Source organism: Triturus cristatus, chromosome 1_2 (genome assembly GCF_964204655.1).
Source record: "Triturus cristatus chromosome 1_2, aTriCri1.1, whole genome shotgun sequence".
Taxonomy (NCBI): domain Eukaryota; kingdom Metazoa; phylum Chordata; class Amphibia; order Caudata; family Salamandridae; genus Triturus; species Triturus cristatus.
The window spans coordinates 897,769,706-897,789,775 of record NC_140580.1 but is presented as its reverse complement, the minus strand read 5'-3'; the positions used below and the strand labels follow the sequence as shown (position 1 = coordinate 897,789,775).

The following is a 20,070-nucleotide window of genomic DNA, read 5'->3' as shown; positions in this document are numbered from 1 at the left end:
TGCATATATTATTCCCAAACTTCACCCTGAATTCCACACCAGACAACTGCGCTCTCATTGAAAATGTTTTTTACTGTTCATCGTTGAGTCCCAGGGATAGAGAAAGAGGGACTTTCTCTTATGTAGGTCCCAGATACTGTAATGCCTTTCCAGGGATATTAGCCAGGAGACCCCACTATCTCAGATTCCCTTCTATAATCAAATCTCTCTTTCTAAATTTATTGTTAACTTAATGAACACTTACACTTTCTGGCTTGTAGATTATAATGCAGATCAGCACAAAAGGACACAATATATATTGTCTGCTATATAAATGTATCCCAATCATCCATCCATTTATTTAACCCTCAAATCATTTTTTGTCCTTATAGCTCCTTCTGCCTCGGAGTTGAGCTTTGCTGTAAATGCAACTTTGTTCAGTGGCAAAGAAGTTCTGAAGCAAAAAATCTCTGAAACCTGGAGAGAAGTTAGTTGCAGCAACACCAATAAATGAAAAGACGTGTATTACCTTGCATCAAAGAGAAAGTTTATTGAATTGAACAACAAAGCAAGCAGATGTAAAAAGAAGACTGTCCGCACAACCTAAAAAATAAATGCTTAATTGTGAATTGAAAAGGAACCACACATCAAATGTTTCCAGATTGAAGTTTCTTTCTTGTATCCTCTCTTACAATATCTTCAGGTGAAATTAATGCATTATTATCTCTGTCAGTCGCGGCCTGTGCAGGTAGGAGGGGTGGGGTCGGTTAGCAGGGGTGCGGATTTCGACAGACGCCGCAGAGGGAAAATTAATTATCTATTTAATTTTCCCTCGTGGTTGTCTGTCGAATCCTTCCCCAACCTGGCCCCACCCACTCACCGCTCTTACCCGCATGGACCGCTCCTGGTCCCTATGGTTTCTATTGATAATACATTTAACATTAACTATGTATGATTCACTGTGAAATTTAGTTACATCCATGAACTTTGTTGTGGCAGCTGCTCAGAAATTGTGATGTCACCAGCTCTGCACTGGGATGCTCTTTTTCAAGTTGCAAATTGGAAAAAGCTCTTTTATTGGGAGGGTAGTACACATGGGATCTACTGTAAGCATATGGATGAAGTGCAAAGCAGTCCAAAAAGCGTATAGTATTTCTGCCATTCTCCATTATCTGGAATCCTTTCCTCGCATGTTCCATTGGCTGGGTCTGCAACCTTCAACTCCTACTCAACATTCATTGATGGTCATGTACCTGTCTTTTCGCACTGACCGGTTTGCCATCAACTAAGTCCTCTGTAATCGTTATGACCTGTGTTGTCCTGGCTGGCTCTGAAAAACAAAATATGGAGCAAGTTGCAGATATATCTAAAATGCAGTCACCATAGTGTAATGCAACATGGGTGGTTGAATCAGCCATATAGTAGGGCTTGCTACCAGTAAGTTAAGGTGACTAAGCCCTGCTACCAGTGAGTTAGCCCTAGGTGAAATGTAAATGACAACAGTGAAATTGCCAACTTTTGAGCTATGTGAAGTTCCCAAAATTTACTAAAGTGTTGTGCTATTTTTCCTACCGGGCACTGAATCGTATAGAACGTTTCTCGTGTTTGCATTTCAAGTAGATTTTTTCATATGAGAATAGAGCCCAGATGTCGGTCCCATGGACACTATGCCATTGGAACTAATCTATATCTCGCTGATGAGCCCTTATCAGAGAGGGAGTATACAATCCTGGGTTGCTTGCGTTCTGGCTCAGGGAGGACCTGGCCTAGCAGTACAGGCCTCACTGTTCCTACTGGAGCAGGATCAAGATTGATTTGCATATGACTGGGTCTAAATTGAGGTGGCATAGTGTGCAAAATAACAATGGATTGGGATGTGGCCCGAGTAATTACCGGTGGCTGAGATTAATTCAAGCATCCCATTCATCACTCTTTGTATACCACGTTACTGGAGTGACACACATGCTACAGGTTAGAAAAGAGGTAGGTATGTTGACCAAAGTACTAACTTTAGAAGAGAGTTCAGCAAGTTAAGGTTGTAGAGTTTCTCTTCCTGACTCAGAATGAGGGCTATGGTGTTTTACTGGAAGCTTAAGAGTGCCTTTTTCTGGCCTCTAACACACTTTGCTATACTTTGTGTAGAATTTCCCTTTTGATTAGGCAATGTCACCTGTGGTATGAACCCTGTCACACCAGGGTGGCCTCCCAACAAACCCCCCACCTGTAGAAGCTTATTCCCTTTCCAGACTTTCAGACCCTGGAACAGTATCCGATACAGAAAGAGCTGAGCAGTCCTGCATCTTTCTCTGATTCAAATACCACACCATTGGTCGGGTCGACCATCTGGAGAGTGCTTAGGGCCTCAGTAAGAAGTAGGAAAGTGCTAGCCACTGTCCGTTAAAGTAGGTTTGGAAAAACGTGCTCACTACATCTACACAGCATTATAAAGTTTAACATAAGTCTAATTCAGTGATAAATATTATTTGTTCATATCTGGAATCCTGGACAGTAGTTAAAGTAGTGTAGTTGAGACCAGCAAACTACAGAGAAAACAGTTTAATTGTGGGTTTTTTCCAGTAATTTGGTACCACCCGAAAGTGATGTGCTTAAGGTTGTTGCCTTACCTTGTCCTATTGAAAACCTAGACGTGTTAATATGTGAGAAAGAACTTACTGACAGAATGCAGGATCAGCATTACAAAGCTCCAGTCTGAGCCTGAATCTAAGTCACATGCTCTAAGATAGTCTCCACATGCTGAATCTAACCCAGCGCTGTGACTCTCATGTTAGAGAATGAGTGAGATGCAAGTGGTGATGTCAGAGCCTGATTATTGTGAGAGTGGGGTACAAGTGTGCATGCATTGGGTATCACAAGGAACATTTACCTTTGGAAGAACGGTGCCAGAGCCTCTGTCATACCCGCTGCTGCCGCTGTAACTGCTGCGCCCTCCATAACTGTATCCTGTAGAGCTAGAGTCTGACTGAGGTTTAGTTTGCGAGACCTGTGAGGACCTGTTTCAAGAAACACAATGAATGATATTGTCCTGAGTAAAGAGCCTTTTAGATTGGCACTTGAACAGTGCATCTCTTGAGGACAGAAGGAATGACACACTTCATCACAGGGAGTAATGGCAAACATCTCCAGTGACATGTGCACAACAATTTAACTCTTCCATGACATTAAAAGACCTTTATATAACTTCTCAAAGTATGCATCTTTTATATGTGTACAAATATAATGCAATTGAATACTTCCTTAGAAAAACGTTAAAATCCCCATAGCCCAGCGGTTGATGGTGAATGAGCTTTTCTAGATATGGCTTAAGGCAGTCTGCCTAATACACAAAAGCTTAGCAGATGTAGGGCCAAGCCATATCTAAAAAAGCTCATTCACCATCAACCGCTGAGCCTTCTTCACTCCTCCTCACTCCATCGTCTCACAATACCAGAATCAAACGATCTAGACAAGGTGGAATAACTTTCCCTTATCTGTCAGCTAAGATGTGGAGCTCCCTCCGTCTGCAGATTAGGGAAAACCCTATCACAGTCTTCTGAGGAAACAACTTAAATCCTGGCTCTTTCCACTTCCATATTCTTGACTAGGAGACAACTCTTGCTTAGGCTGGAATCCTTTTTCAGTGCCAAGGCTCCCTTTAGGTAGATGTTCCTGCTCTAGAAATTGTCATTCATTTATTCATTCATCCAAGCCGTCTAATAAAGATTTATCACTTGATTTAGGGTTTGAAGGATTGTTTACTCCATCACAAATATGACTGATATTTCATCCCCCTTATTAAGAGTGCATTATGTCCTATGGCACTTGTAAAGAGACGGACAGGATGTCCATTACGTAGTGACGGAGCGCCCATCTGCCAAACTATAAATCCAGCCATTACTCCTTGCCCATATTCTGGGAACTAGGGGCGACTGACACAACTGTGGCCTGGTTTGGATTTTCACCTGGCTTACCCCATTCCATTCAACAGAAAAAAACATGTTGTCATGCGTAACCATGAACACAACCATATTGATGATTTAAGCCGTTCGCCCAGCAAATATTAAAGATGAGACAGTGGTTTTTATAATCTCTGATATAGATTTACTAACAGTTAGCACTGGAGCCAGTATGGCGCAGCTTTGTTTAAAATGGAGCAAACAGCAGCAACCATTAACCTTTATGCACAAAAAGTATTTTGTGTCAGAAGAGGACAACAGAAGACTCCAAAATTACTTTGCATTGCAGTCTACCAACTCCTCCGTTATCTATGCAGAGGGAATGTAACAGAGTGGGAACAGCACAAAGCACCCACAGGTTTTCATAAAAAGCAGAATCTGCTAAAGTAGCACAAATTGACTTTGCATGAAATCCCTTTGCCAATTGAAACCAGGCGCAAACAAGGGACAAGCAGAATATTGCATGATATTCCTCTACGTTACATATGTAATTTTGCATTTTACCCAGCATACACTTGGGTGAGGACCTTTGTATTTAGATGTATGCTGATGGGTATACCTCAAGTACAAATCTCAAACTAAGTAGCAATAGCTGAATTTAGCACCCTAGAACAATGTCTAACGTTGCTCTAAAAAGGCTTTTTAGAACAGACGATAACATCATTAGTGCACAACTTTTTATAAAATTGCTGCTGTGCAGATGTTATTGCTCACACTACAGAGCGATACAGATGTTCACACAGCAGAGCTGCACCAGTGTAGAAGGATTGGGCCCGCATTTTGAAAAGTGAAGGGAATCTTTTTCAAGAGAGCTGAATCCTCTGTATCCTCATTCAGACTGCCTTGTGACACTACACATGCTTCCCTACTCTAAGATCCTTCTACATAGTGTGCCTTGCTAAGGGAAGTGAAGGAATTCATTAATGGAGCGTGCTTCCGCTTTCTTACCCTCCTGAGCCTTCGAGCAGACGCTTGTAGGTCTCAATCTCCTGCTCCAGCCGGCTCTTGATGTCCAGGAGTTGGTTGTACTCATCACTCTGGTGCTCTGTCTGTTCCCTGAGTTCGACCAGCTGCTCTTCTACGATGCTGATCTTGGCTTGCAGCTCTGCCAGCTGAGAACAATAGTTTCCCTCTGTCTCGGCTAAGTTCATCTCCAGGGAACTTTTCTGTTTGATCAATAAAAACGGCATGATTAGAAATTAGAGGTCAAACCTATTGAGCAACCACGTCTACAAACATTGTTGTTTTTTTGGTTCCTGCATCGCATTGCTGGTGATTTCATGGTCAAAGGATATCATTCAGACTCTGCCTTTTGCTCAAGCTGTTTATAGTGTAGTGAATTGTCTATTAGTTGCTCAGTGATGACCGTTCAGTGAATTTGAGTTGAGTTCTTGTGTTTCTTGACCCTTTATGGACATTTAATGTGCAGTTTTTGGGACTGTCGAATGGTAGTGCTCCAACTCTCACCCAACCCTAGAGTAAGGGAAATGGAAACTAACCTAGGCATAGGTAAAGATCCAAGAAGAAGCTGGAATAATTGGAAAGATATAGACCACAATGATCAACAAGTGCTTAAGAGTGGAGGACAAGGATTTGAATTAATATGGACTGACTGTTCGTACATTCACTATCTTTCTAACCACACTGAGAACAAATCACAAAGTTGTGTGTGTGTGTACAAATAGCAAAAGGTATGATTTAAAGGAATTCACAAAAAGTGGACTGGCACTCGAAAATCAATTTCCCCAGGTATATTGATACACTATTGCGATGCGATATTCCACATGGGTAAAACTTATACCCGGGCTGGGAAGGAATTCCAGGACGAGGATTCCCTGGAAAATTGCAGAACACCCAGAAGCTTGAGAGTTTGTAAATATTTGCTGAATTTTCCCCAACCCAGTACCATCCGGTAAATGACTGTAGGTGTACTTCTGTCAAAGGCAGGAGTAAGTCATTGTACTGAGTAGGAAATGAGTAGTGAACCCTCCAAGATTGATGGCAGAACATTTTCTTTTTAGAGAAGAAATGTGCAGTTGCATAAATCATTAATATGATTACATAACTGGCAATAGATTTATGTTATTACACAACACCTTTCGGGTTCATAATAGTGGAGATGCCTTCTGAGGGCTACATTTTCTCTCACCATTGCCAGTTGTGCCTTCAGCTCTATCTCCAGCGATTGCAAGGACCGTCGCAGTTCTGACACCTCAGTCTTGCTTGATTGCACCTGCTCCACCCCTGTTGAGATTTGTTGTTTCAGCTCAGCACTCTGAAAGACAAATGAGGGTTATTTGATGGGGTCTTCTCTGTTTTGTTTCGACAATGAACATGATGGGAAGAGGAGTCCATACCCTTTGGTTGAAATCCTCTTCGGCCCGCCTGCGGTTCTCCTCTGCCATTCTTTCATATTGCTCCCGTGTCTTGGTTAGGAGGCCGAGGAGGTTTATGCCTGGAGCAGCATGCATCTCGACGCTGACGTCTCCTTGACTATCACTTTGGTGACCCTTCATCTCCTACAAAGAGAAAATAAGACAAATACCCTTAATTTTAACCTAATTTGCATACTAGAGATGTAAAAAATAGAAGATCAACAATAGAAATTGGGTTATGTAATAAAATGTTTTGCTAGTAGAACTAATTTTGAAAGAACTTACTATTTATCACTTGACCATTAAGTAATGTTCAGCATGCTAGCATAATCATCACACTTTACAACAGGAGTTTCTAATGCTGATCTAACATCCATCACAAATATCGGTAGGGGGAGAGAGCAGCAAAGAGAAGAAGATATCCCACTCAGCTTCCCAACAGAGTATCAACAGATATCAAAAGGAGTGGGAAAACACAGTGCTACATCAAGACGTCTCTCTTAAAAAATCATGCAGGACATGAGGGACTGTTATCCGCATGAAGAGCCAGTGCCAACTGAGCGTAACTTTCTGCCTTCTCCCCTCCCCCCCGCACCTATGGGGACCCAACTATGAGTAATGAAGGAGAGGACATTGCATGATCATGTTTCTCCATAGAAAGAACATAACTGTGACTCATATGACCAGGTGATGGTGTCCCTTCTGTCCTACTAAAGGGATCCAAGAAACAAACTTTATGGTTCTTACGGATCTTGACAGGCACAAGTAGGCTGAAACATGTTGACCATATGTTTATATAGATGGGCGGAATATCTAGCTCTTTGCTACCCACATCTCTTTTTCTTTTAACCTTACCCCTGCCTTATCATTACTAAATTCATTTTTCGCTCGGACAGGCGATAATTATAGAACACAGTATCTATGCCATGGATTCTCTGGTGTTTGCAACACCTCCTCCTGGCGGATGACAGACTAGTTGATGATGCTATCAGTTACTGGTATGCCACTGAACGAGCGTTGCTGTTGAGGGTCCCATAAAAATGTTTAAGAGAGACTCTATGACTCATGCCAGATTTGCAGCATATCCTCATAACACAAATTAGCATTTGGTGAATCTAAATAGTCATTGGCTATCCTGTTAATCTGGCATGGACTCAGCCCTACTGCACCACCATTGGACAATGATGTCCTATAGTATATGTAAACATTTGGTGCCATTCATTGGCCTCTAAAAGATTGGTACTGAAAATTATTGGTACTTTGGGTTTATCCCATATTCATCACTTTCAAGACCATTCTGAAACACATTGCTATCTCTTACTTCCTCGTGGTTCTTCTTGAGTGCTGCCAGCTCCTCAGTCAGGCTCTTCAACTCTGACTCCAGGTCAGATTTGGCCAGGGTCAGCTCGTCCAGGACTCGTCGCAGCCCATTGATGTCAGCCTCCACACTCTGGCGAAGCATCAGCTCATGCTCATACCTAGGAACATGTTAATGAAAGACTCAGGCTCTTTGATAAAGCATGTTCTATCCATTATTTTGGCTCTGTCTGATCACAGTCACACTAGTGGTTTAGATACACGGGGTGCAACAAGTCTTACCCATCCAAGCCAAACATGGGGACAGTTACAAATAAAATGCACATAGAACGAGCCTTAGTGGAAGTTATCGGAACAATCACTGAGTGTCTTTTGGGGCAGAAAATCCCAAGGCTTTCTCAAGGAACACTTTATAAAACCTCATTTTGAGTGGTCCCTTAGTCTCTAACCGGCCAGTGGCAGGTGTCACCAACTGAGTAGTGAATTACGATGGATGTTGTAATTTCATGTACAAAATTACCTATGGTGTTTCCAGGGCTAAATTTGCCAGGTGAAACCATGAGGATATTTCACCGGAACTTCTCTCAGCATTTGAGAATGACATAGGGAAATTCTAATTTTGGGTGATATTCACTATTCCAGAGGAACTCACTCATAATATGGGGGTTATTTTGCATCCACGAATTACTGGTAAGCATGGCTACATATATTACATAAGTGGCAGTACTGTTTTTCATCAGCAGTTTTTTCCAAGTTTCTTTTATCACCTTGATTTTACTTCTGGAGTTGAAAATTTGTCCTTGCATCTGTATCAACATTTGGACGAACCAATGGTTGTTTTTACACTGGTCAATCATTTTAAATCTTTTTTTGTACTTGTTAGGTACTGCAAACGTTGGTGCCAAATTTCATCAGTACCAATCCAATCTATTGAAATTGGGAATAGTGGAACAATGGACCCAGTGCAAACAGCACTGTGTCTGCTACATCCACTACTAGAGTTATCTCCATTCCTCATTTTCTTTGAAGTGTAGCTCATGTCAAACTGCTCCTTCCTTTGCAATATTGCAGCAATTAATCCCTTAAACATGCTGCACTTTAACCCGTTCCGTGCTCATGACGGAGCCACTCCGTCATGAGTCATGGTTGAGCTGTGCTCATGACGGAGTGGTTCCGTCATGCTGCGGCCGTTGGCGCCCGCTCCGCCCACGCGGCGCTAATTCCCCGCCTGTGCGGGCGATTAGCGCAGTGGGTGGAGTCATGACAGAACCACTCCGTCATGAGCACAGCTCAACCGTGACTCATGACGGAGTGGCTCCGTCATGAGCACAGCGCCACCGCACTGCCCCCAAACCCCCCCCCCAGCGCTGCGGCTGAATTCCTGCCGCAGCCAAGGGGTTAAGGAAGTACGTTCACCTAATATGACATAAATGCCTTGTGTGAGGAGTGGGCATTTTTGAGGGGAGCTCCAATGAGTTCCTGCTCTGGTGGTGTCACCAGCAGCTGATACTGTGTTGAAGATATAGGCACATTGCCGGGGCACGTGCTCTACATTAACCTGCTCTCCTTCTACATGCCAAACCTTTATCATAGAACAGTGAGCAGCTAAAACTGACAATACTCACTTTATTAGGAACAGTGTCAGTAAAGTGGATGAATTACCCTAGTCGTGAATCTATGCCTTCAATGCACAAGAGAAGCCACAAGTAAAAACCCCTGTACAACTCCCTTGTAACATGGCTGCCAGTGAGTGAGTTATCTGCCATAGGGGAAAAGACTCCTAGGTCTGCTAGGAGGCATCAGTGTTTCTTGACTTCCAGGCTGCCTGAATTTGAATTGGAAGTGTGATGATATGAACCATTTGCGACACGTCACTACTGTGTTTCACTCACTTGAGTTTGAAGTCCTCAGCCGCCAGCCTGGCATTATCGATCTGCAGGACGACGCTGGCTTTGGCCGCTTGGGCCTGCAGGATCTGCAAACACAAGATGGCATAAGGAAGAGTTAAGGCCTACTCGTTCATACCCTATTACATTTAACATGGGCTGCAAGTTGGGCCTGTTATTTTTAATGGCAATTAAAACGTTACATTTTATGTTCACTAAGTGGTGTCCTCCATATCGGTGAGGGTTGAGCTGCTGAGTAAGTCTACTGCCTAAAGTACTGAATGTCACACTCAAATACAAACATGAAAAACTGCATCTCAGCACTTTATCAGCTTGACACACCGTGATCTTAGTGCTGGTGATAATTGCCAATAGACAGAATTTCACTTAATTTGGCTCTATTCTAGTTCACTTGAATTCCACATTCTAGTTCACATTTGTTGCCGTCTGTAGTGAGTACTGTGTTGAATTCTGTAACCATAGACTTCTGACTACTTCTTCTGCTGCTCATCACCTGTGAATGATTCACCAATTTAGCATATTAAAATCAGCTCAAAAGTTGGGTAGACATTGGAACTTCCTTGGTAATTTGGGAAATAAAAATAGCTGCCACATTAGGAATTTTGCTCGAAGATTTCTTTAAAAAAAAAAATGCCAACATGATTTTTCAAGTTGCTTTTCAATCCCAACTGTTGCCATTAGTTTACATTAATGTTGTACTTCAAAGTAATTGCATTATGTATTTAGCTTGCAATTTCACACGTGGAAACAAGTTTAATTTCCTTCTTAAGGGCTACTGCAAACTAAAGCAGTCTTATTGCAAAAGGCAATTAAATGTTACGAGTTGCTTAACAAGGTCTGCTGACCAGACTCTCTCTCTGGACTTGAACAACTCCTTCCTGGGTCACTTGTTCAGTTTCCGGTGCCACAATTTATATTCGAGTGCACGAAGCTGCTGCAAGAGCAGTTCTCCCAAAGACTATTACGTAAAGATCCAGGGGTTGGGTACAAAAGAGGCTGTGAAACCTTAGGTTATAATTTCACAGGCCTGCAAGTACCTACGAGCAACAGCTCTCTCTCTTGATGGGTTGTTCTTGGTCTGAATAATTGTTTAGAGTCATGGGGAGATGTTTTTAGGTTCAGTGTTACTCTCGAAAACCTTAGCTCGATAAGGCAAATGGGACGTTTCTACAGGGAAAACATTTTATTTGAGGCTTTGTTTATCAGTAAGTGAGGCTGTTGAAAGAAGCTGCACTCCAGTAAGATCTGGCCTCTGGGTAAACCGGGGTGCAACAAGATCAGAGGAGAAAACATACTGTACCGAATAAGATTTTCAACTGGGCATTCTCAAAAAAAGGTTAGAAAATGGCTGGGAATCTGAATTGGAAAGCGTTTACTTTGTGTGTTTTGTTGCTTTTTATCAGCCAATGCTGGGTCAGAGCAGGGATGGTAAGAATACTCTAGCATCTCCTGTGGTTTGTTGTTGCTTGCATCCTGTGCTTCAAATTACCCTTGCCAGAAAATAAATTGATGTTTTCTGCATTATCTTATCTCTATTATCATACTTTTCTATCATGATATGAGTGGCCACCTCTTTAACTGCATGACACCTGCTCTACAACTTATGGTTGTATGCTATTTGCTGCATAAGCGTGCGCATTAATTGATTGCAGTGTATGCTTTGTTAGAGCAATTAGTACCAATGTATTTAGTGATGTGCGCTTCAGATAGGAAAAAACGTAAAAATGCTTAACCATCACGGACAACTTTATCTCTAAACATTTGCTTTCAAACTTTGTGATTTTCATTTTACATGTTTTTCTAGAACTTAGATTCAAATTCCTAGATTTGTATCCTGCAATCAAGAGAAGAACGTTAGTGAGTAAAAGGTTTAGGGTACAGTACCAGGACAGGTACTTGATACCATACAGAGGAACCTGGGGTATACTTGGGAGGTTGCCAATAAGATGGGGCACATAAATTGCAGCGAACATTGGTCTAATTACACATGCTATAGACAGTTGTTTATGTTTAAACCTCATTCTGCATTGTGGCGAAAATGGTAATGTTAAATTGTTCAATTTTTAAAAAAATGTGATTAGGATTGAAATGGGAAAAAAATGAGAGAAAGAGAAGTACATAGAGAGACATATGGACGATCTAGGATTAGGCAAACTCTTAAAGAGGAAGGGGAAGAGAAAGAATTACCTTCACATTTTGCAGAGAAAATTAAGGAATCAGTTTTGACCGGTGAAAACATTGTCTAAAATAAGGAATCAATTGAGCCGAACATGATACTTCACCTTAGCTTGAAGTTCTTCAATTTGTTTGAAATATTTGCTGTAGTCCTTCTCTCCAGGAGCTGGTCTTTGCATTGCGTACCACTCTTTGATTTTACGCTCAAGCTCGGCGTTGGCATTCTCCAGTTGCTTGACCTTGTCCAGGTAGGCAGCCAGGCGGTCGTTGAGGTTCTGCATGGTTGCTTTCTCCCCGGCAGAGAGAAGGCCCTCACTATGTGTTTGGCTAGCATGGCTCCATTGGTCCTCATGGCTAGCCTGGCCCCACTGATTCCACTGGCCCCACTGGCCCCCATGTTGACTGCCAACACCACCACCACCAACAAAGCTACCTACTGCACCACCAGCCAAGCTACTTCCGGCACCTCCAACAAAGCTGCCACCCGCATAGCCCCCGAAAGAACCCCCAGCATGGCTACCATGGCTGGCACCCTGTCTAGCACCAGTTTTCTGAGAAGAAACACTGCGAGCGTGCATGCCCCCGGAACTGTATAAACTTGCCATGCTGTACTATCGCAGGTGCACCAGCTCAAGAAAGGCAGCAGAGGTGGTGACTGATTGCTGGCTAAAAGGTTATTCCTTATATACAAATTGGAGAGGGTGTGTCAGCTCACTGAGTGCTGTTTCCCATATTAGTATGCAGAGTTTGCTAGCTTATCTCTCGCTCATTATAAGATCAATTACAGCCATTATTAATCATACGTGTTTCTTCACCATGTGCGCCGCTGCCCTTGCCCCAGGGCTTTTAGGTCTCGCCTGGCATTAGCGGAGAAGAGCCTTTTGGAATCAATACAGATTCCAAAGCGTGCATGCGGGCGGACTAGAAGATGTGCACTAGCGGCGTTTCTGGGGATTACACGTGACATTCCCGCGACGTGCGGCACAAACCTCTCGCCCTGCCAGGGGCTTTAAGTGCAGCATTCGCCCCACAGACTCCCCACGGCCCGTCCACACAAATGAAAGATCGATAAATGTGCTGCGCGCGCCAGTCTTCAAGAAGGAAGAGAGCGCGGCAGCGGTGTCGCCTTCAGCTCCTCGGGAGACTTGCAAGGCGCTGCCTGCAGATGCGGCGGTAACAGCAGCGCAAGCAGCAGTCTGCTGCTGGTTCCCCCAGGCCTAAACAACGGCAGAACGGAATTGATAAATGCATTGGACCAAAGGGAATCGAAAAAAAACAATCAACGTCATCCAGCATGATTTAACATCACGTGGTAAAAAATCCACCCCAGAGCCTCATTTCACCTCGTTTTCATGGCTATGTTAGGTTTTAAGTTTGTGAAAAGTACACTATCCCTGCGCTCACTCGCTTCTTGTTTCTCTGTATTCTCTGCATGCCCGCCCTATATAAAAACAGTAAAATGAATAGATAAAATTAAATAAAGGCGAAAGAAAAAAGGGTCAGGAAGAGAGAAGGATGAGGAGACTGAAAGAGAGAGAGAGAGAGAGAGAGAGATGTGGGGTCTTGCTTGTTGGAACTAACCAAGAGCACTGTCCTTTGTCAACTTTATAAATGAGGGTATTTTGAATATTGGTGATACTATTAGCGATCGACTTGTATCTCACGGAACGCAGTGCAACTGCTGCATGGATCTTCGATGCCAAGGACACAAAAAGTCTATTCTAAGCATCTCAATCAATGAGCTACACTCAGATATAAACCTATTTGGCAACGTACGTCAAAACCAAGGTTATTGGTATACGGTTTTACAACATGTCAGTGTGTCTGATTTTGATATCGAGACTCGAGTTTAAAAGAAACTGAATCTCATGTGTGCCGGCCGCTGTTAAAAAAAAAAGCACGGCCGCATCGCATTCGTTCTAGCAGCCTGTAATTCTTTGTAACGGGGCCTGCAGTGCTCGCCACGTGCGCAGAGCATGCTCTCCTCGTGTCCTCCTACCCGCTGGGCTGGCGCGCGGACATCAAGCATGTCAAGATTAAACACAAGCATTAAAAATGCAATAGGTCTCGCCTTTCAATAAATTAAAGCCATTTGCTTTGCTATACAATACCGGTAGCAAAGCAAATGGCTTTAACTTAATCAAAGGCGAGACATAGTGCATTTTCAATGCTTGTTATACAAGGGAGATACATTAATGACATTTTTCACAGCTGGAGGACAACATCTAATCCTCTTCAAAACATTTATTCCTGGATTATTGAGCGAAGCCCAGAGCTGTCATTTACCATGCAAACCAATATACACAAAATGTATATGATTTTGGACATATGAATCATTCCTTATGCTGGTATGCAAAAAGGACAGATGGTGGACGGAAAGTTGAACAATGCAAACATTCACCCCAGTCAACAGGTCTGGGTTTAATCCATCATTTTTTTGCCCATCACACCACCCTAGTTTAGACCCAGCCATATGCAAATCAGCCTTGACCCTGCTCCTCGTGGGAACAGTCCCAGCCCGAACTGCCAAGCCAGTAACAAGCATCTTTGGCCTGGTTTTGGGGCATCACTCCTCATCAGCCAGGCTAGCTTGAATCCAGTAGCGCAGTGTTCACAGGACCCACGTCTGGGCATAGGAGCGTCACTTTCTGGGCGCTCGGACTGGGGGAGGAGTATATAGGCCTCCCCACCATCTTGGCACCCTCTTTCGTGCGCCTGACACGCCGTCTCCCACCCTTCTGCTTACCCGGCGTGGTTCGTGGCAGGCAGGACGCTGAGAATGTTGTAATGTTGTCTTTTTTCGTTGCAGGTGGAGTTACAGGGCGATCTGGAAGCAGAGGGGTAGAGAAGGGTACCTCTGCGCGGCACCATAGGGGGTGCCAGAGCCAAATCCTAGGAGCCTCATGGGAGGTTCCTGGAAAACCGTGTCGGCGCCCCGTTAGTCCTTCGGGCGGTTGTGGGCCTGAACAACCGGCGGTTTGCTATGCTGCGCTCCGCCCTGTAAGGGGCGTGAGTAACAAGGGACCATGTGTCACGTGATCAGGGAAGAGGATCACCAGAAGGGGCAGCACAGATGGGGTTCGCTCCGGTGCTGCTTGGCTCATCAGGCGGCCCGGTTGTTTGCCTGCCCTTGGATCGCCCGTAAGATAACCCACCATATTACACAACGGTGTATGTAATAAACCTGCAGCAACTTTACCCAAACAAGAAATGTGTTGTGTGTTTATTTATTATCATGCATGTTACGTTGGAGGGGTGGGGAAGGCTGCCAAGGGTGATACTATGCTTATTATAATGGGTGTGGAGATTTGTTTGAAGCCTGCACATCTTCGTCCTCTGTTTGTGGGGGCGTTGCCTCATTGACTATTACGTGAGTTGTTGTTTAACACAATTTAAAATCCAGCACACCATATGACTCATAGTTCACCTTTTACAGGAGTCTATGCATGATCTATTTCTCATATTTTGAAGAGTAGGACACACACCCCTTATCTAGAGTCAGATGTCTAATTCAAGGATCTTTTATTCACATGAGTACCTAACAGGACTGAAAAGAGCCTTGGAATTTGGGGCGTCTGTAACAGTTCCTCGTCCGAGTGCTGGTTCTAGAGGAACACACATTGGACACTATCATTTAGCTAACAATTATTTTACAATGCCCTCGGGTGTAAATAGGACTTGCCTGAACCTGTCAATAATACGGTCTGCGGTAAGTTTGTCCGTCTGCCCTCTCTCTTCCCATTGTTGGGTATTCAATCAAACCTTTGGGCTTCCCAAGGACAACAATATTTATCAGATCTCTGTGCATTTCATGGACGAAGGTCAGAGTTAACAAACATCATACCAAACTGCACCTATGTGCATTTGTTTACGAACTCCAGTATTTCAAGGTACTTGGTGTCAAAAGATTTCTATGAACTATGATTTGAGCCGGGCGCGATTCACTCTTAGAAAACCTTCTCTTGATCATTGCTTAAAGATCAACTATCTTATTGACTATCTTTTTCACTTAGAAGAGATTTGTGATTGTGAACCGCAGGATTGTAGTATGATTTATCTGCTTGGAATCACGCCACACATGCTATTATCAGAAGATATACACAGTCCCATCCCAGAAGGCTACAAGATCTCCCGCAGAGACCGCACCAACGGAGTGGGAGGTGGAATCGCCATCGTCCACAAGAACACCATCAGAGTCTCGACCAACACTGACGACACCCTATACACCGCCGAGCACCTGCACTTTCAGATCCACACCGACCCCAACACCACCCTCAGAGGAAACCTCATCTACAGACCGCCCGGACCCCGACCACAGTTCAGCGACTCCATCGCCGACTTCATCAGCACCCACGCCCTCGCCTCCACGGACTACATCCTCCTCGGGGACCTGAACTTCCACCTCGAGAACAACAACAATGCCAACTCCACTGCCCTGATCGACAACCTCGCCAACCGTGGACTCAGACAGCTCGTGACAACACCCACCCACGCCGCTGGACACACACTTGACCCCATCTTCTCCGCAAGCCCCCACGTCTCCTTCAACCACACCACCGAACCCCACTGGACCGACCACAGATGCGTCCACTTCACCTTAAGGAAACCCACCACGCACCACCGCACCCAACAGATGCCATGCGGCTACTGGGGAAAGGTCACCGAAGACCAGCTGACCACCACCCTCACCCTGAGACCACCCGCCGACCCCACCAACCCCGACACCGCCGCCCTCAACCTCAAACAGTGGATCAACAACTGCGCCGACACCCTCGCTCCACTCAGGACCCCAGCCACCAACCCCTCCAGCAAGAAAGCCACATGGTTCACCGAAGACCTCCAGGCCTCCAAGCGCACCTGTCAGAAACTGGAGAAGAACTGGCTTCGCGAATGATCACCAGACAGCTACACAGCCCACAAGAATGCCACCCGCAGACACCACCAACTCATCAGGACCGCCAAGAGGACCGCATTCAAGGCCCGCCTGGATAACAACACACACAACAGCAAAGAGGTCTTCAGCATCATGAAAGAACTCTCCAACCCCAGCTCCAACACCAACGACATTCCCCCATCTCAAGACCTGTGCGACTCGCTAGCCACCTTCTTCCACCGCAAGATTGCCGACATCCATGATAGCTTCAACACCACGACACCCACGTCCACCGACGAGCCCACCACCCCTGCGACCACCATCCGCACCAGCCGCTTGATCTCCTGGTCCAACGTCAGCGACAAAGACACCATCAAGACCATGAACTCCATCCACTCCGGATCCCCGTCTGACCCATGCCCACACCACTTCTTCAACAAAGCCAGCACAGTCATCGCCCCCCATCTCCGGAAAGCGATCAACATCTCCTTCGAGACAGCAACCTCCCCGGAGAGCTGGAAGCACGCCGAGATCAATGCCCTACTCAAGAAACCCAAGGCGGACCCCAAGGACCTCAAGAACTTCCGTCCTATCTCCCTGCTCCCGTTCCCGGCAAAAGCCACAGAGAAAATCGTCAACAGACAACTGACCCGATACCTCGAAGACAACAACATCCTGGACCCATCCCAGTCCGGCTTCTGCAGCAACCACAGCACCGAAACCACCCTCATCGCCTCCACCGACGACATCAGGACCCTGATGGACAAAGGAGAAACAGCTGCCCTCATCCTTCTGGACCTATCAGCCGCCTTCGATACGGTCTGCCACCACACCCTAAGAGCATGCCTCCACGACGCCGGAATCCAAGAGAAGGCTCTGGCCTGGACCACATCCTTCCTCTCCGGCAGAACCCAGAGCATCCGCCTCCCACCCTTCTGCTCCAAGACCACCAAGATCATCTGCGGCGTACAACAAGGATCCTCACTCACCCCGACGTTATTCAATATCTACATGGCACCACTCGCCCACATCGCCCGACAGCACAGCCTCAACATCATCTCCTACGCCGATGACACCCAGCTGATCATCTCCCTCACCAAAGACCCTCTCACCGCCAAAGCCAACCTCCACAGGGGAATGAAGGCCGTTGCCGAACGGATGAAGGACAGCAGGCTGAAGCTCAACTCTGACAAGACGGAGGTCCTCATCCTCGGCTCCACCCCCTCAGCCTGGGATGACTCCTGGTGGCCTACCTCCCTGGGAACAGCTTCAGCACCCACCGACCATGCACACAACCTGGGGGTCATCCTCAACTCTACCCTCTCCATGACCAAACAGGTCAACGCCGTCACCGCATCCTGCTTCAACACCCTCCGAATGCTCCGCAGGATCTTCAAATGGATCCCCTCTGAAACGAGAAAAACCGTCACCCAGGCCCTCGTCACCAGCAGGCTGGACTACGGAAATGCCCACTACGCAGGAACAACAACCAAGCTCCTGAGACGGCTGCAACGCATCCAGAACGCCTCGGCACGATTGATCCTCGATATCCCCCGACGCAGCCACATCACCCCCACCTGAGAGACCTACACCGGCTCCCCGTCAACAGGAGGATAACCTTCAAACTCCTCACCCACGCACACAAAGCCCTACACAACGCCGGACCAGCATACCTCAACAGACGACTCAGCTTCCACACCCCCACCCGCAGCCTCCACTCAGCCAGCCTCGCTCTCGCCACAGTCCCCCGCATCCATAAAACGACCGCCGGCAGCAGATCCTTCTCCCACCTCGCCGCCCAGACCTGGAACACCCTCCCCACCAACCTAGGCCAGACCCAAGACCTACTGGCCTTCAGCAGACTTTCTCAAGACCTGGCTCTTTGATCAGTAGCAGCTCCCCCCCCCCACAGCGCCTTGAGACCCTCACGGGTATGTAGTGCGCTTTACAAATTCCTTGATTGATTGACAGTGGCCCCTGAATGATCCAAACTTTCATCAGGATCCAATATTGAACCGCATGTAAGTTTGGAATATTATGGCAGTTCATGTTTGACACTGGCTTAGCACTAAATTTGAGGTGTTTTTAGACTTTGGTACTCCGTTTTACACCAAGAAGATCATTGCATTCCCAGTGTTTTAGATCTCTGGGTTAGAGGCCCGCTAAGAACCTGTTTAACTCTTTCCTTGTCTTTATTGCATGGGCAAAGGTAAGGGGACTTGCCTGGTGTCTTTGAAACTGATTTCCCTCTTATTGCTTCTTTCACGACTACACTCTTCTTAACTTTAAAGACCAAATTAGAATTGGGTGCACGCGTGTTTTTGAACATTGAACTATTCCTCACGCTCTCTTGGTCTATTTGTGTTCACCCTATTATGCCTTCTGGTGCTTCTTGATATCTGGACTTATTTTATGCTGATTATCTTTTCAAAAAAGAAACAATGTTATTAAGGTGGCATAGGAATAATTTGTGTTTCTGACTTTTCCGCTGTCATGGATTGAGTAAATGTAGTTCGTTACTCATGTCTCCTTAGTTTGTATAACAGGACTCAGCACTGTGGGTTGATTGTTCATAATGACACTGTATTTGTTGTGTAGGTAACATGTTTCTATATAAATACCAGTTTCCTCGTCATGAGGACTTATATGTGTTTATCAATTTGTGACACACATTTGTTCTTCATATTTGCAACTCTGATGAAGCCTTTGTAAGGTGATATACATTGGCTGCGTTATCTTGGAAGTACACGATAAAGAAAAATACTACATCATTATTCAAGACCCACGAGCATCTGTTTTTTGATAAATACTGTCATCCATAACTATTTCTGTTGCCTCTCTACTTTTGGTATAAAAATGTGTTTAATGTATAGTCAATATTCACTGAAAAAACCATAGGTTTCAGGGGTGTTATAGTTAGCTGGACATTTCTCTCGTACAAAACCCTAGAAATTCCCCTGTTATAGTCAGTTCAGCTAACTATAACTCGCGCCCCCGCAATGCACTGCTGATGACATCACATATTACATCACTCATGACATGGTCAGTGACATCACTGATGACATCACTCATGACATCATCCATGTGATAAATTACTGCATCTTCTCACACCCTAATTTAACCGTTGATACACCAACTCAAAATTTCAGACGTCCATTCTCAAAATCATAGATACTCCAATACCAATAACTACATACCCACTCATTAACTCTTAGGTCTACATACACCTCCACTCACTCACCTGTACAGTCACTCATACTTACAGTCACTCTGTACAAGACTATCATATGCATTTATACACCTACATAGACACTCACACACCACCAATCATCCATAGAGGTACTCTCACACCTAGTCAGTCATGCAAATAATTAATCACACTCCCATTTACTCACCTATGCAGTTATACATACTCAAGTTCACTTACTCATAAACATAGTACCACATACTTACGCTCTTATACAATCATTGATACAAGCACACACTCATCC

The 20,070-nt window shown here is 45.0% G+C and overlaps 1 protein-coding gene across 1 annotated transcript; it reads right to left on the bottom strand.

The window, feature by feature from the left end:
• Positions 1-504: 504 nt before the first annotated feature.
• LOC146868257 (keratin, type I cytoskeletal 12-like) lies at positions 505-12,367 on the bottom strand. Its single transcript, XM_085609580.1, has 8 exons — positions 11,814-12,367; positions 9,517-9,599; positions 7,629-7,785; positions 6,290-6,451; positions 6,082-6,207; positions 4,881-5,098; positions 2,864-2,990; positions 505-1,309 (listed from the first exon to the last, which is right to left on the bottom strand). Exons 1-8 carry the CDS (start codon positions 12,309-12,311, stop codon positions 1,283-1,285), a joined length of 1,398 nt encoding a protein of 465 aa, XP_085465706.1. The 5' UTR covers positions 12,312-12,367; the 3' UTR covers positions 505-1,282.
• Positions 12,368-20,070: the final 7,703 nt, after the last annotated feature.

Bases quoted from the DNA above. Each gene is read 5' to 3' on its own strand.
- LOC146868257 (XM_085609580.1), bottom strand. From the start codon at position 12,311: ATGGCAAGTTTATACAGTTCCGGGGGCATGCACGCTCGCAGTGTTTCT. The intron at 9,600-11,813 runs GTGAAGTATCAT...TTGTGTTTGCAG, and splicing joins TTGAAGAACTTCAAGCTAAG to ATCCTGCAGGCCCAAGCGGC. The intron at 6,208-6,289 runs GTATGGACTCCT...TTTGTCTTTCAG, and splicing joins AAGAGGATTTCAACCAAAGG to AGTGCTGAGCTGAAACAACA.